General features: G+C 38.5%; 1 protein-coding gene across 1 annotated transcript; it reads left to right on the plus strand.

Annotated features, from left to right (window-relative positions):
* Positions 1 to 9,089: 9,089 nt before the first annotated feature.
* On the plus strand, positions 9,090 to 9,674 carry LOC107952457 (uncharacterized). The gene has a single exon (XM_016887708.1). The coding sequence runs from the start codon at positions 9,090 to 9,092 to the stop codon at positions 9,672 to 9,674; it is 585 nt and encodes a 194-aa protein (XP_016743197.1).
* Positions 9,675 to 20,526: the final 10,852 nt, after the last annotated feature.

Consider the following 20,526-nt stretch of genomic DNA (forward strand, 5'->3'; position numbering starts at 1 on the left):
TTTTATGAAAAATTTAGATCAATGTAATTGGGTAAAATTGATGATTTATTTATCTAATTAGATGATATTTAAGATATTTGGAATCAAAATTAAGGTTTAGAAACTACATTTGAGTGATGAAATCGTATTTTCAGCAAAACTAGGTAGTTTTTGGTAAGTATGATAGATGTGTTGTGGTATGCATTTTTTAGATGATATAAATCTGTTTGAGGTTGTTTATAATGTGTTTGTAACGTATTTAATGTGTATGCAAAGTGTCATACTTGTTGGGTGGTTCTACAAGCAAGGACAAAGCAAAGAATGGTTTATTTAAAGTCAAGATCACAAGGTGAGTGGTTTGGTGTGCTACAATTATGCACAAATCAAAGTGTTAAAGGGGAGCTTAGGTAGCCTAATCACCTAAACTAATTTCCATGAGTAAGAGTTTCTACATAATCTAATGATGATTTGCAAATTATGCTTAAATGTGATATGTTATGTGATGTATATTGAGATGACAATAAAAATGTTATGTGTTTATGACTGAATATGATATGAGTCTTGCTGATTTTATGTACACTATATGAGATTTATATGTTGTGGATATTTTAGAATAATGTGAGCACTTGTAAATGCATGATATGAGACTAGAATATGTGTTATGAATATGAGTTATGTGACATGTGAAAGTGTGTATAAAATAGTAAGAATACATGTTTAAGTATATATGTTTAAGGGTATATTGGTTGTGTTTGGAGGGTATACTTGGTTGTGTTCAGAGGTTATATATATGGTGGTGTTTTGCAAGTACATTTGGTTATGTTCGGAGGGTAAATTGGTTGTGTTTAGAGGGTATACTTGGTTGTGTTCGGAGGTTAAATATATGGTTGTGTTTGAATGGTACATTAGTTGTGTCTGAAGGGTAAATTGGTTATGTTTCAAGGGTAAATTGGTTGTGTTTGATGGGTGATAGCTTTATTCTACACATTATATTGGCCGTATTTGGAAATCTATTTATTCAATGTAATATATTTTGTGTATATGCTTCATGATCACATTGTGCCAACATTTCAATGTTAATGATATAAGTTATGCTTGATTGCTTACCATGATTAATTGTGATAGTACACTTTCTTCCAACTTAGAATGTTTTGAATAATAGTGGAATTCTTGAAGCACTCATTGAGTTTGAAAAAGTTCACACTCTGTTATGTGTAACAATGTAAGGATATAGTTGAAACAATGATGAGAAGTGAGCTACCAAGTGATCCAAAGCAAGGTAATTTACCTTGAGTATGTTTGATGTGTTTCCAACTCAATAAAGACGGTAATGTGGGACTAATCTAGAGGGTTTTGGACTTTAAACTATGACTGGCTTGTAATTGGACATTGTGAGGGTTTGATTTGGAGCTTTTATTACTGCTTCAGATAGATGATTGAATGATAGATTATGAATGTTTGATGAATGGTATGAGTAATTGTTCGACTAACTTGTAAGTGCAAGTTGAAGATTCATTGATGATTAAAGTAATTCTTATATGTTTTATGTGTTATTTGGAAATTAATCATGAGTTTAGTATGCATGAAATATAAAAATGGATAAATTACGTAAATAGTAGCTGACCTGTGAACTAATTAAATGATGGTGAGTTTATGAAGAGATGCATGATGCTTTAATGAATCTTCCTAAACAACATTTATACATATTACTCTACTATACTATTTTCAACCTTATGAAATGGTGTTTTTCAATATTTTACTACATTATGATTTAGAACTAATAATTTGTTTTTTAAAGAAAATAGTTTCTAAAATCCTTACAAATATAACCTTTTATACACCCTATCACCTGCAAAAATGTTCAATTGAAGCTTTTAGAATATTTGTTTGTTAAAAATTCAATTTATGAATTATGTCGATGATTGGATTATCAAAGTAGCACAACAAAAACATGACTTTAGGTTATCAAATATTCTATGAATAACTGTGTGACATGTGTTTAGTGGTTGTTGTGCTTTATGGTGGTTTTAATGGAGAAGCACTTCGGTGGCTAATGTGAATTCAAAACTCGGGTCAGACTATCCCGGTTGGGTTTGGGGCACCACATTTAGTGGTATCAGATCCAGGTTTACAAAAACTAGGTTAGCAAAGGTTATTAACTCTCTGGTTTTAAAACTTTAAGAAACTTTAGATAATGATTTGGAACGAAACTGAGACTTTTTTAACATTGAACAAAAATACGCTATTATGAAATTACATTTTTTGGGGTAGGATTTGTTGTTGCTTCTTACTCTTTGCTATTGATTTTTTTATGTTATTTTTATGTTTACAGTATAATTGATATGCCTCCTCGATAAGGGTGAGTTAACGTGAATGTACCAAAAGTGACTTCTCCAGATAAGCGATACATGAGGCGGGTGTTGATGCCTTAAACCAAGCGATGATTGGGGCTTTCCAACGGATAGCCAGAGGTAATCCTATAGCTACGAATCGAGGTATGCTACTCGAGCATCTACAATCTGACCAAATTTGAATATTGGTTGGAGAATGTGGAGAGAACCCTAGAGCAGATGGCCTATTCGGATGAAAAAAGTTAGGCTGCTTCATATCCTTGCTCAATAGTGAAGTACACTGCTGGTGGAGTACAGTTAGGAATAGAGCTACTCTTGATCGTTTGACTTGGGATTTTTTTTTAAGGCATTTGGGAATAAACACATGAGTTATCCAATGTAATATATTTTGAAAAAGCTCACACTCTTTTATATGTTACAATGTAAGGATATAGCTAAAATGTAGAGGAGAAGTGAACTATCAAGTGATCCAAAGCAAGACAATTTACCTTAAGTATGTTTGATATGTTTCCAACTCAATAAGGAAGACAACGTGGGACTAATCTAGAGGGTTTTAGACTATAAACTGTTAATAGCTTGTAATTGGACATTGTGGACTCTTTAATTGGTCTAATTTAGAGCTTTTATTATTGCTTCAAATAGTTGATTGAATGGTAGATAATGAATGCTTGATGAATGGCATGAGTAATTGTTCGATTAACTAGTAAATGCAGGTTGAAGAGCTATTGGTTATTAAGAGCTGTTGGTTATTAAGGTAAGTTTTATATGTTTTATGTGTGATTTGGAAATTAATAATGTGTTTAGTAAGCATAAAATATAAAACTGGATAAATTACGTAAATAGTAGGTGACCTGTAAACTAATTAAATGATGATGATTTTATGAAGAGATGCATGATGTTTTAATGAATCTTTTTAAACAAGATTTATACGTATTACTCTACTGTACTATTTTCATCCTTATAAAATGGTGTTTTTCAATAGTTTACTACACTATGATTTATATCTAATCATTTTTTAAATAAAACGGATTCTAGAATCCTTACAAATATAACCTTTTAAATACACATCACATGTATGAATGATCAATTAAAGCTTTTAGAATATTTGATTGTTAAAAATTCAATTTATGAATTATGCTGATGACTTGATTATCAAAGTAGTGCAAAAAAAAAACGACTTTGGGTTATCAAACATTCCACGAATAATTGTGTGAGTTGTGTTTGGTGGTTGGTGTGCTTTGTGGTGGTTTTAATGGAGAGTCACTTCGGTGGCTAATGTAACATTCAAAACTCAGACCATCCCAGTCGGGTTTGGGGCACCACAGTAATAAAAAACTATTGGATCTCGTGCCCTAAGTGTAGTATTTTCATCAATATACTATGACGCCCCAAACCTATAACGCCCTAAAGTTTTAATCCTTGCTTTGATAAAGTTCGTCATAATTAGATACCTACTTCAGTGGTTAAGGGGCTTGGGTGTGAAGGGTGGGTCATGAGTTCAAGTCTCTAGGGGAGCATTTTGTTAGTTAATTTTTGGTTGTGTTGCTTAGTAGAATTTGAGTTAGAGTTTAACTCTAGAATAGGAAGGAATCTGGTGATGATTGTAGGGTTAGTGCATGTTGGGGGTGTTAAATTCAATTTTATTTTTGTTCCAAAAAAATCTCCCCTCAAACCCTACGTTAGAATCTCTTTTTCATTGTTTTTCTTTTTCTTTTATTATTTTTCTTCTTTCCTTCTTGTGCCACTGCTACATTGGGATTAGGTTAACTTTCATTCTTCATTTTAGTTATTGTTGTTGATATTTGGCTTTGCTTTTGCAATTGAGGGGTTGTTGTGTGCTGGATCTTCAATTTGTTCCTTCCTTGGCAACGTCAATTTTGCTCCTTTTAGGTAACATTTTAGATGGTTCTTTGATCGTTTAATTTTGGAGTATTGGGATGCAAGTGATGTTAAATTTTGTTAAATTTTTGATTAATTAATTCTTCACATTTAGATGACAGTCGTGAGACTTTTGGCACTCCATCAACATCATAATTTTGTGTGGTTATGGTTTTATTATCGATAAGAGTTGGAGGAGTTTTGGTGTAATGGAAGAGTTCAATTCTTAACTATCTCGTCCCTAGATACTGTAATTAATCATTTTTATTTGGCATATTTAGGTCTCGAGAGTTGTGTGGTTACATTCTTGTCAAAATTGAACTAGGTGTGTACTGAGAAACTCAAAATATAGGAAATGGCAAAACCAAAAATTGGGTCTGTCGATGCCACACGGTCGTGTGCGAGGCCGTGTGGTAGGCTGTGTGTGACACACGACCATGTGCGAGGCCATGTGTGACATACGGTCTAGGCCAATTTGGGCCGTGTGGACCATACGAGCGTGTGTGGGCCATGTGGGCCACACAAGCAAGCTATTTTGGGCCATTTGGGCCCAAAAATTAGAAAATTTCCCTAGGGTCGTACTTGCCGTTCTGATAGGCTGCTGACCTTCTATGGGTTCAGTATGTGATTTTATAAGCTATTAAGCGTGAAATCTATTAAACTGATAGTATGAAACTTGACGTAAATAACGTTTAATATGTATGATCTGTTATGTATAAACCATGTTTTGCATCTGTTATTTTTTTTATATCTGATTATTGGGTGGGACATGTATTATGTGGAGAAAGTGTTCTGTGTGACGTGAAACCTCGTCATTATACTGGCAACACTATTGCTATTATTCTGAAAAGTGTCATATGGGCACTATGCAGTGTGTAAGGCTGGTGGGTGTTTTATACCCCACGTGGTGTGTTGGGATGGTCGGAGCTAGTGTGTAGAGGATGGGGGTAGGATTATACATATCTACATCTGTACTACTCTATTACGATTTTGATTCTGCAAGAGATTTATGTTTGTATCTGTTTTGCCATATGGTTAAATCTAAATTTTTGTTTACACACTGAGTTTTAAAAGAAAATTCACTCACTGTTTGTTTGATAATTTCAGTTAACCCTCAAACTTAGGCGGATCGGTGCGACGGGAGCTTAGTTGTGTCCAAGTTTCCATAAAATTTCTTTACATAAAATTTTCTTATTTAAAATTTCATTTTGATAGTTTTATAATTTTTGAACTCTTCAGATATTTGGGTTTGTTTTTTGATTTGGACTTTTATTTTTGGTTTTAGCATGACATTCGATAAAATGATTTTTCGAAAAACAACTCTGTTTCTACAGTAAACTATTTTTAGGAAAACAAACTTGATTTTTTAAAATATAACGTCTTAAGAACTTCTGTTGCAAATTATTATATTTATTTCGAAAATGTAAATAATTAACGATTTTAACTATTAAATATGAAAAATGTTTTCATATAAAATGAGTTTTTAATTACCAAAGGTTCATGAAGTTTTTCAAAAAGCGTTTTCAGATTTATAATTATTTTATGTAACATTTCAAGATTTGACCATAACGTCTATGCGTGGTTTGGGGGTGTTACATTTAGTGGTATCAGAGTCAGGTTAGAAAACTTGGGCTATGAAGATTATGGGTTCAAAATTGTATTTGTAAAAACTGTTTTCTGAGTGAAGTTGTTTCTAAATAAATTTGAAAAGTAAGTTGTAGAATACCGAGTCTCTAGAGCCGGTCCTGTAAATACTTTTGACTTAGAAATATTTTAATTAGAAAATCTTTGAAAAATTAAAATTGTACTAAGTTAGTTAGATACTGAAAATTCCTAAAATATCTTCTATTATTTATTTGAAGCATAAATTACTTGCTAATAAACACTGAAACTGATACGTAAAACATTGTAATGCAGATAGAACTGTGAATACGACAAGTTGCTATGGTACTCGTGGGCACGACGGGCGCTGTAGAAGGACTCGAGCTGAGTTTTCCTCGATGGTAGTATGCCCAATCTGGATACGAGTGAGACACCGTCTACACCTACTATTGAGACCGGGTCTTAAAGTCGCTTGGCTGGGGACGACGCATTGTTACAAGCCATGCTTAGAGTGTTAGAGAGGGTCGCTAGACCCCATTCTGATTCTGAAAGTTGTGGGACAGTAACTGAATGACTCCAGTCTAACGGCACTGGGTTGTGTAACGCCCCGCTTATATTAATTCTTTATCTGTAAAACTTTGACACAAATATATTTCTGCTTCAGTGATTAAGTGTTCTGGTTGTTTGTATGAGGTCTTGGGTTCAAGTCTCCCTTTTTCCAAAATGTTGTTATTTTAGATCTAAGCCTTATCCTGGTTGAGTGGACTTATATAAATTATCTGTTAATCTATATCAGAATGAGCCTGCTGGTTCGAGTGGAAAGAAAGTTGGTGTGTTGGAGGTCCTTTATCCAAATCCTTGCGTGAGCAAGGCTATTAATTTTGGTTTCACTTGGCTGAGAGAGTTTGAGTGGTCTTGGAATTCTGTGGTAGTTGAGGTTGTGTGGATAGTAGGGATGTTGGGATATTGTTAGATATTATTTTTATTTTTCCCAAAAAAATTCCCTTTCTGTTTTCTCGTTCTGACTTTTTTTCCCTTGTTTCTTCTGTCTCTGTTTCTTTTTGCAATCTTCTTTTTTGGGTTGATTCTTTCATTCTTCGCTCATCGTTTTGGTCATTTTGAGCGTGGAGGTTCGACTTTCTGTTCGCCTTTCACTTATTGTGGTAAGTTATGTAAGTGGTTTCGGTTGGTTTTCGTGGTTAGTTTGGCATGTGGATTCTTATTAGGGAGTTTTAATTTTTGTAAAAGTTGCCTTGGAGAATGCAGTATTGCAACGGATTTCGTTTCAATGGGTTGAATTGTGTCTGCGGTCATTTTAGTTGACGGTAGTATGTGCACATTGTCCGATTTAGCATTGTTATTTTGCAATTCATTGTTTTAAAGGTGTTTGATATTCTTTTTTAGGTGCTAGTGGTCTTGAGAGTGGTTTCACATCCAAAATCATACCAGGTTTGTACCTAAAACGCAGAAAATCAAACTTTGGCGAAAGCTAAAAAACTGTTCTGTCAACGCCACAAGGGCATGTGGTTGCCCATGTGCGAGACATGACCGTGCGATTGACGAGGGCATGGTTGTGCACGGACACGGTTGTGTGGTAGTGTGAGTATGGCCGTGCACATGTCTATGTGTGCCCACACGGACATGCCACATGGGTGTGTGTGTTTTGGGCCAGGCCATGTGGGCCAAATGGGCAAGACCAATCTGAGAGTGTGCGCCCACACGGGCAACAAACACGGGCATGTGGGCCCATAATTCTGAAATTTTCCCTCGGGTCACACGGGTCATTCTGATTGCCTGTGTACCTACCGTAGGGTAGGTAAGGGCTAGCCAAACCCTAATTTGTGTACTATGATATTCTGATAGACTGATCTGAGTAGGGTACTAAATGTATGACTGATTGTACTGTTAAGTATGCCTATTATCTGTACACAAGCGTGATAAGCATGTTATATCTATTATTTTTGTATCAGTATTTGGGGTGGGGTTTTATAAATGGAGGAAGTGTTCTAAATGGCTACCTTCGCCTTTATTCTAGCAACTTGGCTGCATATTATCTATTACATGTCGTAATGGCACAATATGGTGTGTAGGGATGGGTGGGTGTTTTTAACCCCACATGGTGTGATGGGATGGTCGAAGATGGTGTGTAGGGATGGGTGGGTGTTTTTAACCCCACATGGTGTGATGGGATGGTCGAAGATGGTGTGTAGAGGATGGGGGTAGAATTTTGCTTACGTGTACTATTTATCTATATCTAAAATGGACATGAGTCCAAATTTGTATCTGACTATACTTGAGACTGTATGTATGTATTGCATGCCTATTTTTGTTAGGTTATACATTGAGTTTACGAAAACTCACATCTGTTTGTTTGTTCTGTTCAGGTAATCTACAAGCTTAGTCGGATCAGTGCGACAGAGCCTCATGGTGACCACAAGTATATAAATGGTTTATGATTATGATTTTATTTTGATTTTAAGGATTATTTCTAGAGTTTTGTAATACTTGGACTCTTGGACTATTTGGTTTAATTTCGAAATTTGGATTTTTTAGTTTAACATTTTAGTTGCAACGAGTATCTAAAACCATGGTTTTTACGAAATCAAGGGTTTTCCAAAATTACGAATGGGATTTTCAAAAATAACATTTTCTATAACTTCCGCTGTAAATCACATTTTGGCAAACTAATTAATTAAATAACATTTTTGACAATTGATATAACGAATATGAGATATTAAGCTGAAATGATTTATCGTACCGACTTTGTTTTCAAAACCAATTCCTCGTGACGTATCCAAATTAGGCCATAATGTCTAGGTCGGTTTTGGTGTTACATTTAGTGGTATCAGAGCCAGGTTACAAAATCGAGCTGTAAAATTTTGGGTTCCAAAATTTTTGTTTGAAAAGGAACTGATTTTTAAATAATTTGGATAATTTGGGAAAGTATGTAGTACACTGAGTCTTTGACGTCGAACCTATAAGTATTTTTGAAACTTAGATAGTATATTATAGAAACAATGTAGATAGTACTTTCTGAAACCGTATGAAATAGATAGAGACTAGAACCTCTGGAAACATTTCTGAACTTCTAATAATTTATGCATAAAGTATCTACTAATAAATACTAGAACTGATGCATAAAATTTTATAATGTAGATAAAATTTGAAATATACGATGAACGCTTGTGAAACTAGTGGACATGGTATTCGTGGCCATGGTAGAGGCCGTAGGGGGCTCAAGCTGAGTCTTCCTTTCTGGGCAGTATGTCAAATTTAGATATGAGTGAGGCACCGATTTCAACAACTAATAATATTGGGTCTCAAAGTCATTCGAATGGGGATGAAGCACTGTCTCAAGCTATGTTGAGGGTATTGGAGAGGGTCACTGGACCCCATTTTGGATCTGGGGGCCGTGTGTCAGTGATTGAACGATTTCGATCCAATGGTGCTAAGCTATTTAGGGGTGTCACTAGAGTCATCCCTACTGTGGCAGAATATTGGTTGGAGGCCACTGAGAGGATCATGAGTGATATAGACTGTACTCCTGAGCAGAAACTTAAAGGTGTAGTCTCTTTGCTTCTCAACGAGGCATATCAGTGGTGGTTATCAGTTGAGGAGGGTACTAAGCCTTATCATCTGAACTGGGATTTCTTCAAGACTGCCTTTCAGGGAAAACATGTGGGCACGAGCTATGTAGATGCTCATAGCCGTGAGTTCATGAATCTCATGCAAGATGATAGATTTGTGGCTGAGTTTCTAAGGTTGAGCCACTACGATCGAGGCATGGTGGTGTCTGAGTATGAGAAGTGTGTCTGTTTTGAGGACGGTCTGAGGGATAATTTGAGGGTATTGATTGCTCCATAGAGGGAGCAAGAGTTTGTTGTCTTGGTAGATAAAGCGAAGATCGCTGAAGAGGTTAAACGCTTGGAGTGAAAAAATAGGGACTGTGAGAGAGGCAGGAATAAGAGGGAGTCAGAGCCCTTTAGTTCTGTTCAGAGGCCTAAGAAAAAGGCCAGACTAGATGGGTCGATTAGAGTGGAGGTTCCTATGGCTTCTATTAGGATTTAACCTTGCGGAGATTGTGGTAGGCGCCATCCGGACGAGTGATGGAGGAGGATAGGGGCTTGTCTGAGATGTGGGTCTTTGGAGCATCATATTAGGGAGTGTCCACAACGGGCAGATTAGACGCAAGCTTTAGGACCGGGTTCTGTACAGCCTGAGAGGGTAGTTCAGCACCCATCTAGGGTTCGTAGACCAGCTAGGAGTAGTAATGGTATGGGTTGTGTACAAAAAGCACAGAACAGAGGTGCTAGTTAGACCAAGGTAAGGCAGCCTGTGTTGGTTTATGTTACTCGACGCCGAGAGGATAGAGACGCTCCTAATGTTACCACGGGTACTTTTTTATTTTTGATGTACCTTATACTACTTTGATAGACATAGGTTCTACACACCCCTAAGTAGCTAGTACTGTTTCTAAAAATCTGGGAATTTCCATTGAGAGCACTTCTAGTGAGATAGTTGTACTGAGTCCATCGGGGCAGTCTGTTCAGTTTGATAAACTTTATAGAGATGTTCCGTTAGAGGTGCAAATAGAGATGTTCCGTTAGAGGTGCAAGGGGCAGTATTTCTGGCAAATCTGATGGAGTTATCGTTTGGGGAGTTTGATTTGATTTTGTGTATGGATTGGTTGGTAGAGCACCGAGTTAGTTTGGATTGTACAACTAAGAGGGTCGTTCTAAGGACTGAGGATGATAAGGAGGTGGTTGTGATTGGTGAGCGTCGAGATTATCTGTCCAATATGTCTCTGCTCTTGTGGCTGAGAAACTGGTTCAAAAAGCGTGTGAGGTGTATTTGACTTACGTCAGTGTTTCTCTTTCTGGGGACTCCTTTATCAAGGATATCAGAACAGTGAGGGATTTTTCAAATGTCTTTCTTGAGGTGTAACACCCCTTAGCCGAAACCGCCGCCAGAGTCGAGCACGAGGCGTTACCAGACTTAGCTTACTAATTCGGGGCATAAAAATTTTCTTTTAAAATTAATCTAGTTTCATTCATTCAATATGTCCCTAAAAAGGGTCTTCGAGACCCTAAAACATGAAATTGAAATGGTTCGGGAACAAACTGGAATCAATAAAAAATTTCTGATCACTTAAACAAATCAAAACAATTTATTTCATCTTTCATAAATAAACTGTCCATCTACATCATAGTCACTAAATAAATCATAACTCGAGTTACGAACTCAAAATTCAAATCTGTAAATATTATAGAAACTAGACTCATATATCTTCTTACTAAATTTGTTTCAGACTTTTTGGTCTGGCCAATTAGTACAGTTTATTTGTTAAAGTTTCCCCTGTTTTAGTGTTTGGCTACTTTGACCTCTATTCACTACGAATTAGTTTTCTCCCTGTACAGAATTAAAATAAGCATGTCGTTTATTTATAATAAAAGTAGACTCAATAAGGAATATATACTTACAAAGTATAACTCCTAATTATTTTTTTACAATTTTTAGTGAATTTCTAAATTCAGAACAGGGGATTCAGAAATCACTCTGATCCTATCCCACCAAAATTTAAATATCCCATAAAATACAACTCCTTTATTTACTCTGTTTCTTTCATATGAAAATAGACTCAACATTATTTAATTTTATATCTCATTCACTATCTAAATCCATTTCTACTATTTTTAGTGATTTTTCAAATTCACATCATTACTGTTGTCCGATACTGGTTTAAAGCTAATTTCACTTTCATGATTTCCATGGAATAGCTAGCATTTAGGCATACATAACATGAAACATGTCCTTGATTAGCCATTCTAATAGCTAATCATTACCAAGCATTTACATACCATTCATTAGCCATATCATAAGATCATACATACAAAATGGCTACGATGTTATACATGCCATACTCAAAATGAAATGTCTAGCTATACCAAAATAATCATTGTGATAGTGTGCCTAGACCTCTGACGTACTTTGTTGTATCGCCCCAATAATCCCCAAATCCCCAAATCTCGAAATCTTGAATTTTTTTTTGTACTTAGCAATTCCGGTTAAGTGTTAATTACGCAAGGGAAGGTCTTGGTCAAGGTTTGAGTTCGAGTTAAGGGGTAGAAGAAATTATAATTTAATTATTAAAAGAATCAGGGTTGGAAAGTATGTTGGGACTTTAAATAAAGATAGGGGAAAGTAACATCAAAAAGCCTTGTGGAGGAGTGGCTAAGTGACGCCACTTAGAGTGTAGGGAGGTGGCTTTAATAGCTAGCAAGGAGGTTCAAGGTTCGAATCCTAGCTTAGTGTTTTTAGAAGTTTAATTTTGGCCTTTTAGAAGGTTCGAAGTGGCGTGAAAATGGACTCCAAGGGAAGTATTCAGGAGAGAAATCTGAGGAAAAGATCAAGGGGTTATTAGGGAGAAAAACAAGAAGATAAGAAGTGAGGAGCAAGTGGAGCCGAAATGGGAACTTGGGCTTGAGGAGTTTGGTCGTAAGGGTTATAAATAGGTGCCAAATGCAAGGGTATGACGCTAATGCCGAAATTATTTTCTAACCTTGTTGCTAGAAACCCTCTTCCTTAAAAGCCAAAAACCCTTTTGTTTTCTTCCTTTTCTTTCTGTCGATTTCTCCTAAATCTGAAAACCTTGTTCTCCTCTTTATTTTCCTTGTGCCAATTTCTTTGTTTCACTTTTGGGTTTAGCCAATTCTTCTTCCTCTCTCCCTTGGTGCCGAATAAGTAATTGTTGCCATTCAAATCTCTAGAGCCGAATTCTCTTCGACCGAATCTAGTGTAAGTGTTACTCTTCCAATCGATTTTCTTTGCTAAGTATCGAATATTGTCCCTCACTCTTTCTAATCAACTCTGGTAGGGAATTAGTATCGGATCTCGGATCTTAGCTCATTGCCGAATCGCTCCTTAGGTGTTGCAGTAGGTAAGTATTCCTCTCCCATTGGCTAAGGTGGCCGAATGTTCATAGTTAAGGTAAGGGGACTTGTGTTGGATACGAGTCATCTATTATTCTAGTTTTAATGAGTAAGATTAATGCAGATCTAGGGAGTACGTGATCAAGGAAAGCTATTAAGGATTGGTGTTCAAGGTAAGGTTAAGGTGAGGTTTCAGTTTTTTGGGTAGAATATGGAATAAACATACGATTAACGGAAGGGTGATATCATTGTAGGTTGGTGACTAAGGGAATAGCGGCACGCTTGCTTACCAGGTGTGTACATACACTGCACACATACTATGAATTGGCAAAAGCTAAAATGCAGAAAAGTTGAAAGTTTGGCTACGGTAGTCTTGCGAGTGCGCCAACACTCGTAAGGGGGAGACCAATAGGTTTCCTGAGACACACGGGCAATTTCGTGGACTTGGGTTGTAATTTGGCCATACGGGCCAGAATGGGCTAAATGGGCCTGATGGGCTATTGGGCCCATAATAGGAAATAACTGAATATTGATGCTATGTGATAGGAATTTGTATGTGAGCATGAATATGAATGTGACGGGCCTAACGGGCCATATAAATGTGATCTGGGCCTAATGGGCCATATGAATATTATTGGGCTTAATGGGCCATATACATGTATGTGAATTTGTTTAGGAGTTCTAAGGGGTTTTGGGCCTAGTATATGATAACTACATAAGACTTAATTAATATATTACGACCGTGGACAAGTCAAAGGGTTAAGGTGTGGCAACGGGTATATGCATGTCTAGGACTGGGTCTAGGGAGAGCTTAGTACTGAAGCGGTCTTAATGACCCACCTCCTCTTCTCTAGAATCTTACCTGGTGCATAGTATTCGTTCATCTTAGCTCGAGGGACTTGTTTACTGGTCAAGGTAAGTGAAAACCATAATTAAGGGAAAATTACTAAAATGCCCCTAAGGGCAAAAATGACCAAAATACCCCTAGGTGTTGAATGTAAGTTTTATGGATGTGACATGCATACATATGATGTTCTGCTTAGGTTGTATATGGGGTAGGAACTATGGAACGGAGGAAGTATATAAGGATCGCATGGTTGCCTTACAATCGTGGATCCACCAACAGTTTTTAAAGCCCAATATGTAAATGAAGGTAGTTCGATAATCGGGCTTTTAACCAGGCTACCATTGGTGTGTGGGATGGGTGGGTCGATATTTATATCTCCACATGGTGTGACGGGGGACGGAGCTGGTGTGTAGCGGATGGATAATTTGGATGGGATTGCATTGCATGTTTGATGATTTCTCTTTGAATGCTTGTTTTTCATCGAGGGTTGTACACACTGAGTTTGTGAAAACTCACCCCCTCTTTTATTTTATTTTCAGGTGATGCTCAGTAGACGGTGTGATGTTTGGAAGGACTCTGGGTTGCCGGCTAGCAAGATAATTTGGACTTGGTTTTTTTAGGCATTTTAGTTTTTATTTCTTTTTAAGTGTGTTCAGATCAGATTGTAATAAGGTTTTCATTGTGTTATTATTACTCGAATTATTATTATTTTCAGTGTAATTACGAGAAGTTGAACATGGATTTCTTTAATTATAGTATGTTTTCTACGTTTCTGCAACTAAATTTTTAAGTGACATGTTTTCATCAAATCTTATGTTTCAAACAAGTGATTGAAAGGTGTTTATTTTTAAGATGTTCTTTTATTTTATAAAAGGGGTTTCAATAAAAATACGATTTTTGCTAAAACACTTCAATCTGACACGCCGAGCTCGGTCATAACATCTGGGTCAGGTTTAGGGTGTTACATTTAGTGGATCAGAGCCCAGTTTGCAAAACTCGGGCTGTGAAGTGGGCCTTATTACTATTTTATTTCATTTTCTATTTTAAAAATATTTTGGATCACAATGTTATGGAAATAGGGGAAATCTTGCTGAGCGGCACACCGAGTCTCCGACATCGAACCAAGTAAGATAGTTAGAGGGCTACTTTAGATGATTTTTAGAATGGAACTAAAGCCCGTAGGATCTGGAAACTGTAGAGGATTTTCGAAAATGATCTTCTCTTTAAATATTTCCATAAAACATCGGTGTAATTACTTTACTAACCAAAATTTCATAAAATTTTAATCTAGGTAATACGCGAATCGATGATAGTGCTAGAAAAGGTGCAAGGAGCAGTGGTTGAGACCGCGGAACCGTTAGGGTTGAATCATCGGCATCGGGCCATATCCCCAATGTTAGAGTAGAAGTGGCTCCAGCCTCACCTGTGGCTGGTAATAGACCATATGATCGGGTCGAGGGAGAAAATGCATTGTCGCAGGCAATGCTGAGAATTTTAAAAAGGGTCGCTGGGCCCAATAATGGCACTGGAAATCGGGGGTCCATTCCGGAGCAACTTCAATCGAACGGGGCTGAGATATTTAAGGGCGTCGTTGGTGTAGCTCCTAACATGGTAGAATATTGGTTGGAGGCCATTGAAAGGATAATGGAGGACTTAGACTGCTCACCGGAACAAAAGCTGAAGGGGGCATTGTCACTGCTTAAGGAAGAAGCCTGCCAGTGGTGGTTGACTATTAAAGAGGGCACCCAACCAGAGCGGGTCACATGGGAGTCTTTCAAAACTGCATTCCCAGGGAAGTATGCGGTGCAAGCTATGTGGATGCTAGAAGGAAGGAGTTCTTAAACTTGACCCAAGGAAACAAATCGGCGGCGGAGTATGAGGTAGAGTTTCTACGCCTTAGTAGGTATGCAAGAGTAATGGTGGCAACGGACTATGAGCATTGTGTTAGGTTTGAGGATGGACTTAGAGATAGCCTCAGGGTGTTGATAGCTCTACAAAGGGAGCGAGTTTTCTCGGAGTTGGTGGAGAAGGCATAGATAGCGGAGGAGGTTAAGCGCACTAAGCATTTAAATCGGGAAAAAGAAAGGGGTAGGAATAAAAGAAAGGCTGAGACTTCTAGTGTTGGATAGAGGCTTAGGGATAGGGCCAGAGTTAATGGGCCAGTTAGAGCAGGGCCCCCTACTGCTAATCCACGGGTGCCACCTTGTGCTGACTGTGGGAGAAGCCACAAAGGCGAGTGTTGGAAGAGGATGAGAGCTTGCTTTTCTTATGAGTCTATGGAGCATAGGTTCAAAGATTGCCCTTGAACGCTAGGTCGAGAGCCAGTAGTGGGTCAAGGTGGTGCTCAGCCACCAAGGGGTAGACAGCTGCTACCAAGGGATCGTGGACAGGCCAGGGGCGGTAACGAAAATGGACAAGGACGTGGATCACCAGGAGGAAATGTAGAGACAGCCAGCTTTGGTTTATGCTGCTCGTCGCTGAGAGGACGGGGATGCCCCAGATGTGATAACCGGTATGTTCCTTATATACGGGTTACCTTACATAGCCTTGATTGATATTGGATCGATGCATTCATATGTTGCATGCAATAAGACTGAGTCTTTGGGTGATATGTTTGAGATTATTGTGAATGAGGTGACTGTGATAAGTCCGTTAGGGCAGTCTGTAGGAGTGAATAAGTTGTTTAGGGAGGTACCCTTAGTAGTCCAAGGGGTTACCTTTTTAGTGGATTTGATGGAGCTGTCGTTTAGCGAATTTGACTTAATCTTAGGTATGGATTGGCTGGTGAAGCACCAAGCCACCTTGGATTGTGCTGTAAAGTGAATGGTGTTAAGAACGGCGGAGGATAACAAGGTGGTGGTAATTGGTGAATGTCGGAATTACCTATCGAATGTGATTTCAGTGTTCAAGGCTGAAAAGTTAGTACGAAAGGGATGCGAAGCCATTTTGGCTTATATTAGTGATACGGAGGTCAAGAGTCTTACTTTGAAGGAGTTGAGAATAGTTAGGGAATTTCTGGATGTCTTTCCCGAGGGGCTGCCTGGGTTGCCACCCAACAGAGAAGTGGAATTTGGAATCGAGTTGTTACCTGGGACGGCTCTGGTGTCTATCGCTCCTTACCGGATAGCACCAAAGGAGTTGGTAGAACTTAAGGCACAGATTCAAGAATTATTGGATCGAGGATTCATCCGACCAAGTGTGTCTCCATGGGAGCACCGGTGTTATTTGTAAAGAAGAAAGACGAAACCTTGCGAATGTGCATCAATTATCAATAGTTAAATAAGTTAACTGTTAAAAACAAGTACCCTCTACTGAGAATCGATGATCTTTTTGATCAGTTTAGGGGAGCTTCTATTTTCTCAAAGATTGATTTGTATTCAAGATATCACTAATTGAGGGTTAAGGAGGCGGATATTCATAAGATAGCTTTCAGAACTCGTTATGGGCACTACGAGTTCTTTGTGATGCCATTCAGGCTGACGAACGCACTTGCCGCTTTTATGGATCTCATGAATCAGGTTTTCCAACCCTACTTAGATCGATTCATGGTAGTATTTATAGATGACATTCTGATGTACTCAAAAGATGAGGAGGAGCATGATGTGCACTTAAGGATTGTGTTGTAGACTTTGAGGGAGAAGCAACTGTATGCCAAATTTAGTAACTGTGAATTTTGGCTTAAGGAGGTTACTTTTCTAGGACATGTGGTGTTATTTAAGGGGATTAAGGTGGATCCTCAGAAAATTGAAGCGGTGTTAGACTGGAAATCACCTAAGTCGGTATTGGAAATCTGAAGTTTTCTGGGCTTGGCAGGATACTATAGGCAGTTTGTTGAGGGCTTTTCAGTAATTGCTGCACCCTTAACTAAGTTGTTGAGGAAGGGGGTACCATTTGTTTGGACAGACAATCAGCAAGAGAGTTTTGGAAAACTTAAGAAAGTTTTAACTGAGGCCCCTATGTTGATTCAGCTAGTGTCTGGGAAGGAGTTTACGGTTTATAGTGACGCGTCGTAGGTGGGCTTAGGATGTGTATTGATGCAAGAAGGAAAGGTGGTTACGTATGTGTCACAGCAACTTAAGACTCACGAGGTGAACTATCCAACCATGATTTGGATCTAGCTACGGTGGTTTTCACACTAAAGATATGGAGGCATTACTTATACAGGGAGAAGTGTATAATTTATTAAGACCACAAGAGTTTGAAGTACCTCCTTACCTAAAAGAAGCTAAACCTTAGGTAGCGTAGGTGGGTGGAATTATTGAAGGACTATGATTGTACGATTGAATACCACCCTGGCAAAGCGAATGTGGTAGTCGACGCATTGAGTCATAGGGCTAAGTCAGACTTGAGGACTATGCTCACCTGATTAAGCTTGTTGGATAATGGTAGCTTGTTAGCTGAGCTTCAAGTAAAGCCAATGTGAGTCGAGCAGATAAGGAGTAAGCAGTTGATGGATGAGACCTTGGGTGCTATTCTTAAACAAGTGGAAAGTGGGGAGACATCGGACTTTGGGATAAATAGTGAAGGAGTGCTGTGTTTCCGTGGGAGAATGTGTATACCGAAGGACAATGATCTAAGACAGTCTATTCTACGGGAAGCACATAGTGGCCTCTATGCTATGCATCCTGGCAGAAACAAGATGTATCGGAACTTGCTGGATCTTTACTGGTGGCCTAGACTTAAGCGCGAGGTTATGGAGTTTGTGAGTAAATGTTTGGTCTGTCAAAAGGTTAAGGCGGAACATCAGCTACCTTCGGGATTGCTTTAGCCAGTGAAGATTCCACCCTGGAAGTGAGAGAGGATCACTATGGACTTTGTTAGTGGGCTACGCTTAACGCCTACTAAGAAAGACTCGATATCGGTCATAGTGGATCGGTTAACCAAGTCTGCCCATTTCGTACTGGTTTATACTGGCTACTCGTTGCAAAAGCTGGCTAGGCTATATGTGGCGGAGATTGTAAGATTGCATGGAGTGCCGTTATCCATAATACCTGATAGGGACCTACATTTCACTTCGTGATTTTGGAAGAAGCTGCATGAGGTGTTGGGTACTAGGTTGAACTTCAGTACAGTTTTCCACCCTCAAACTGATGGACAGTCTGAAAGGGTGATCCATGTATTGGAAGATATGTTGAGGGGATGCATGATTGAGTTTCGAGGTAGCTAGGAGGACTATCTACTATTAGCCGAATTCGCATACAATAATAGGTATCAAGCAAGCATTGGGATGGCTCCATACGAAGCACTGTATGGGTGAAGGTGTCGAACTCCAACATGTTGGATGGAGTTGGGCGAACGAACAGTTTTGGGCCCTGAGTTAGTAGCCAATACTGAGGATAACATGAAATTGATCCGAGATCGGTTGAAGGAGGCCTCGGATAGGCAGAAGTCGTATGCGGACCTTAAGCGTCGAGAAATAGAGTTTGCAGTGGGGGACTTAGTTTTCCTTAAGGTCTCTCCTTCGAAGAACGTATTAAGGTTTGGACAGAAGGGGAAGCTAAGCCCAAGGTTCATTGGGCCATATCGGGTTGTAAGGCGGATTGGGCCAGTCGCTTACCAGCTGGAGTTACCTCTTGAACTAAGCCAGATCCACAACGTGTTTCATGTTTCCATGCTAAGGCGGTATCGCTCGGATCCTTCACATGTCGTGGTAGTTGAAGAAATCGAGGTCAGGCTAGACCTAACTTTCAAGGAAGAGCCTATACAAATAATTGGTCGAGATGTCAAAGAGTTAATAAAGAAGTCTGTTCCATTAGTCAAAGTGCTTTGGCGGAATCACAAGGCTGAGGAGGCTACTTGGGAACCTGAGGAAGTGATGCGGCTTCAATATCCCCAACTGTTTGAATCAGGTAAAATTTCGAGGATGAAATTTTTTTTAGGGAGTAGAGTTGTAACGCCCTAAAAATCCCGAAATCCAAAAATCTCGAAATCTTGAATTTTCTTTTTTTTGTACTTAGGAATTTTGGTTAAGTGTTAATTACACAAGGGTAGGTCTTGGTCAAGGTTTGAGTTCGAGTTAATGGGTAGAAGAAATTATAATTTAATTATTAAAAGAATCAGGGTTGGCAAGTAGTTGGGCTTTTAAATAAAGATAGGGAAAATAACATCAAAAAGCCTTGCGGAGGAGTGGCTAAGTGACGCCACCTAGAGTGTAGGAAGGTGGTGTTAATAGCTAGCAAGGAGGTCCAAGGTTCGAATCCTAGCTTAGTGTTTTTAGAAGTTTAATTTTGGCCTTCTAGAAGGTTCGAAGTGGCGTGGAAATGAACTCCAAGGGAAGTGTTCAGGAGAGAAATCTAAGGAAAAGATCAAGGGGTTATCAGGGAGAAAATGAGGAGATAAGAAGTGAGGAGCAAGTGGAGCCGAAATGGGAACTTAGGCTTGAGGAGTTCGGCCATAAGGGTTATAAATAGGTGCCGAATGTAAGGGTATGAGGCTAATGCCGAAAACTTTTTCTCACCTTGTTGCCAAAAACCTTCTTCTCTAAAAGCAAAAACACTTTTGTTTTCTTATTTTTCTTTCTGCCGATTTTTTTGTTTCACTTTTGGGTTTAGCCGATTCTTCTTCCTCTCTCCCTTGGTGCCGAATAAGCAATTGCTGCTATTCAAATCTCTAGATCCGAATACTCTTTGACCGAATCTAGTGTAAGTGTTACTCTTCCAATCGGTTTTCTTTGCTAAGTATTGAATATTGTCCCTCACTCTTTCTAATCAACTATGGTAGGGAATTAGTATCGGATCTCGGATCTTAGCTCATTTCTGAATTGCTCCTTAGGTGTTGTAGTATTGGTAAGTATTCCTCTCCCATTGGCTAAGGTGGCCGAATGTTCATAGTTAAGGTAACGGGACTTGTGTTGGATACGAGTCATCTATTATTCTAGTTTTAATGAGTAAGATTAATGCAGATCTAGGGAGTATGTGATCAAGGAAAGCTATTAAGGATT

This window comes from Gossypium hirsutum, chromosome A02 (genome assembly GCF_007990345.1).
Source record: "Gossypium hirsutum isolate 1008001.06 chromosome A02, Gossypium_hirsutum_v2.1, whole genome shotgun sequence".
In the NCBI taxonomy this organism is placed as follows: domain Eukaryota; kingdom Viridiplantae; phylum Streptophyta; class Magnoliopsida; order Malvales; family Malvaceae; genus Gossypium; species Gossypium hirsutum.

Excerpts from the sequence above, each read along its gene's own strand:
- LOC107952457 (XM_016887708.1), top strand. The coding sequence starts at position 9,090 with ATGAGTGAGGCACCGATTTCAACAACTAATAATATTGGGTCTCAAAGT.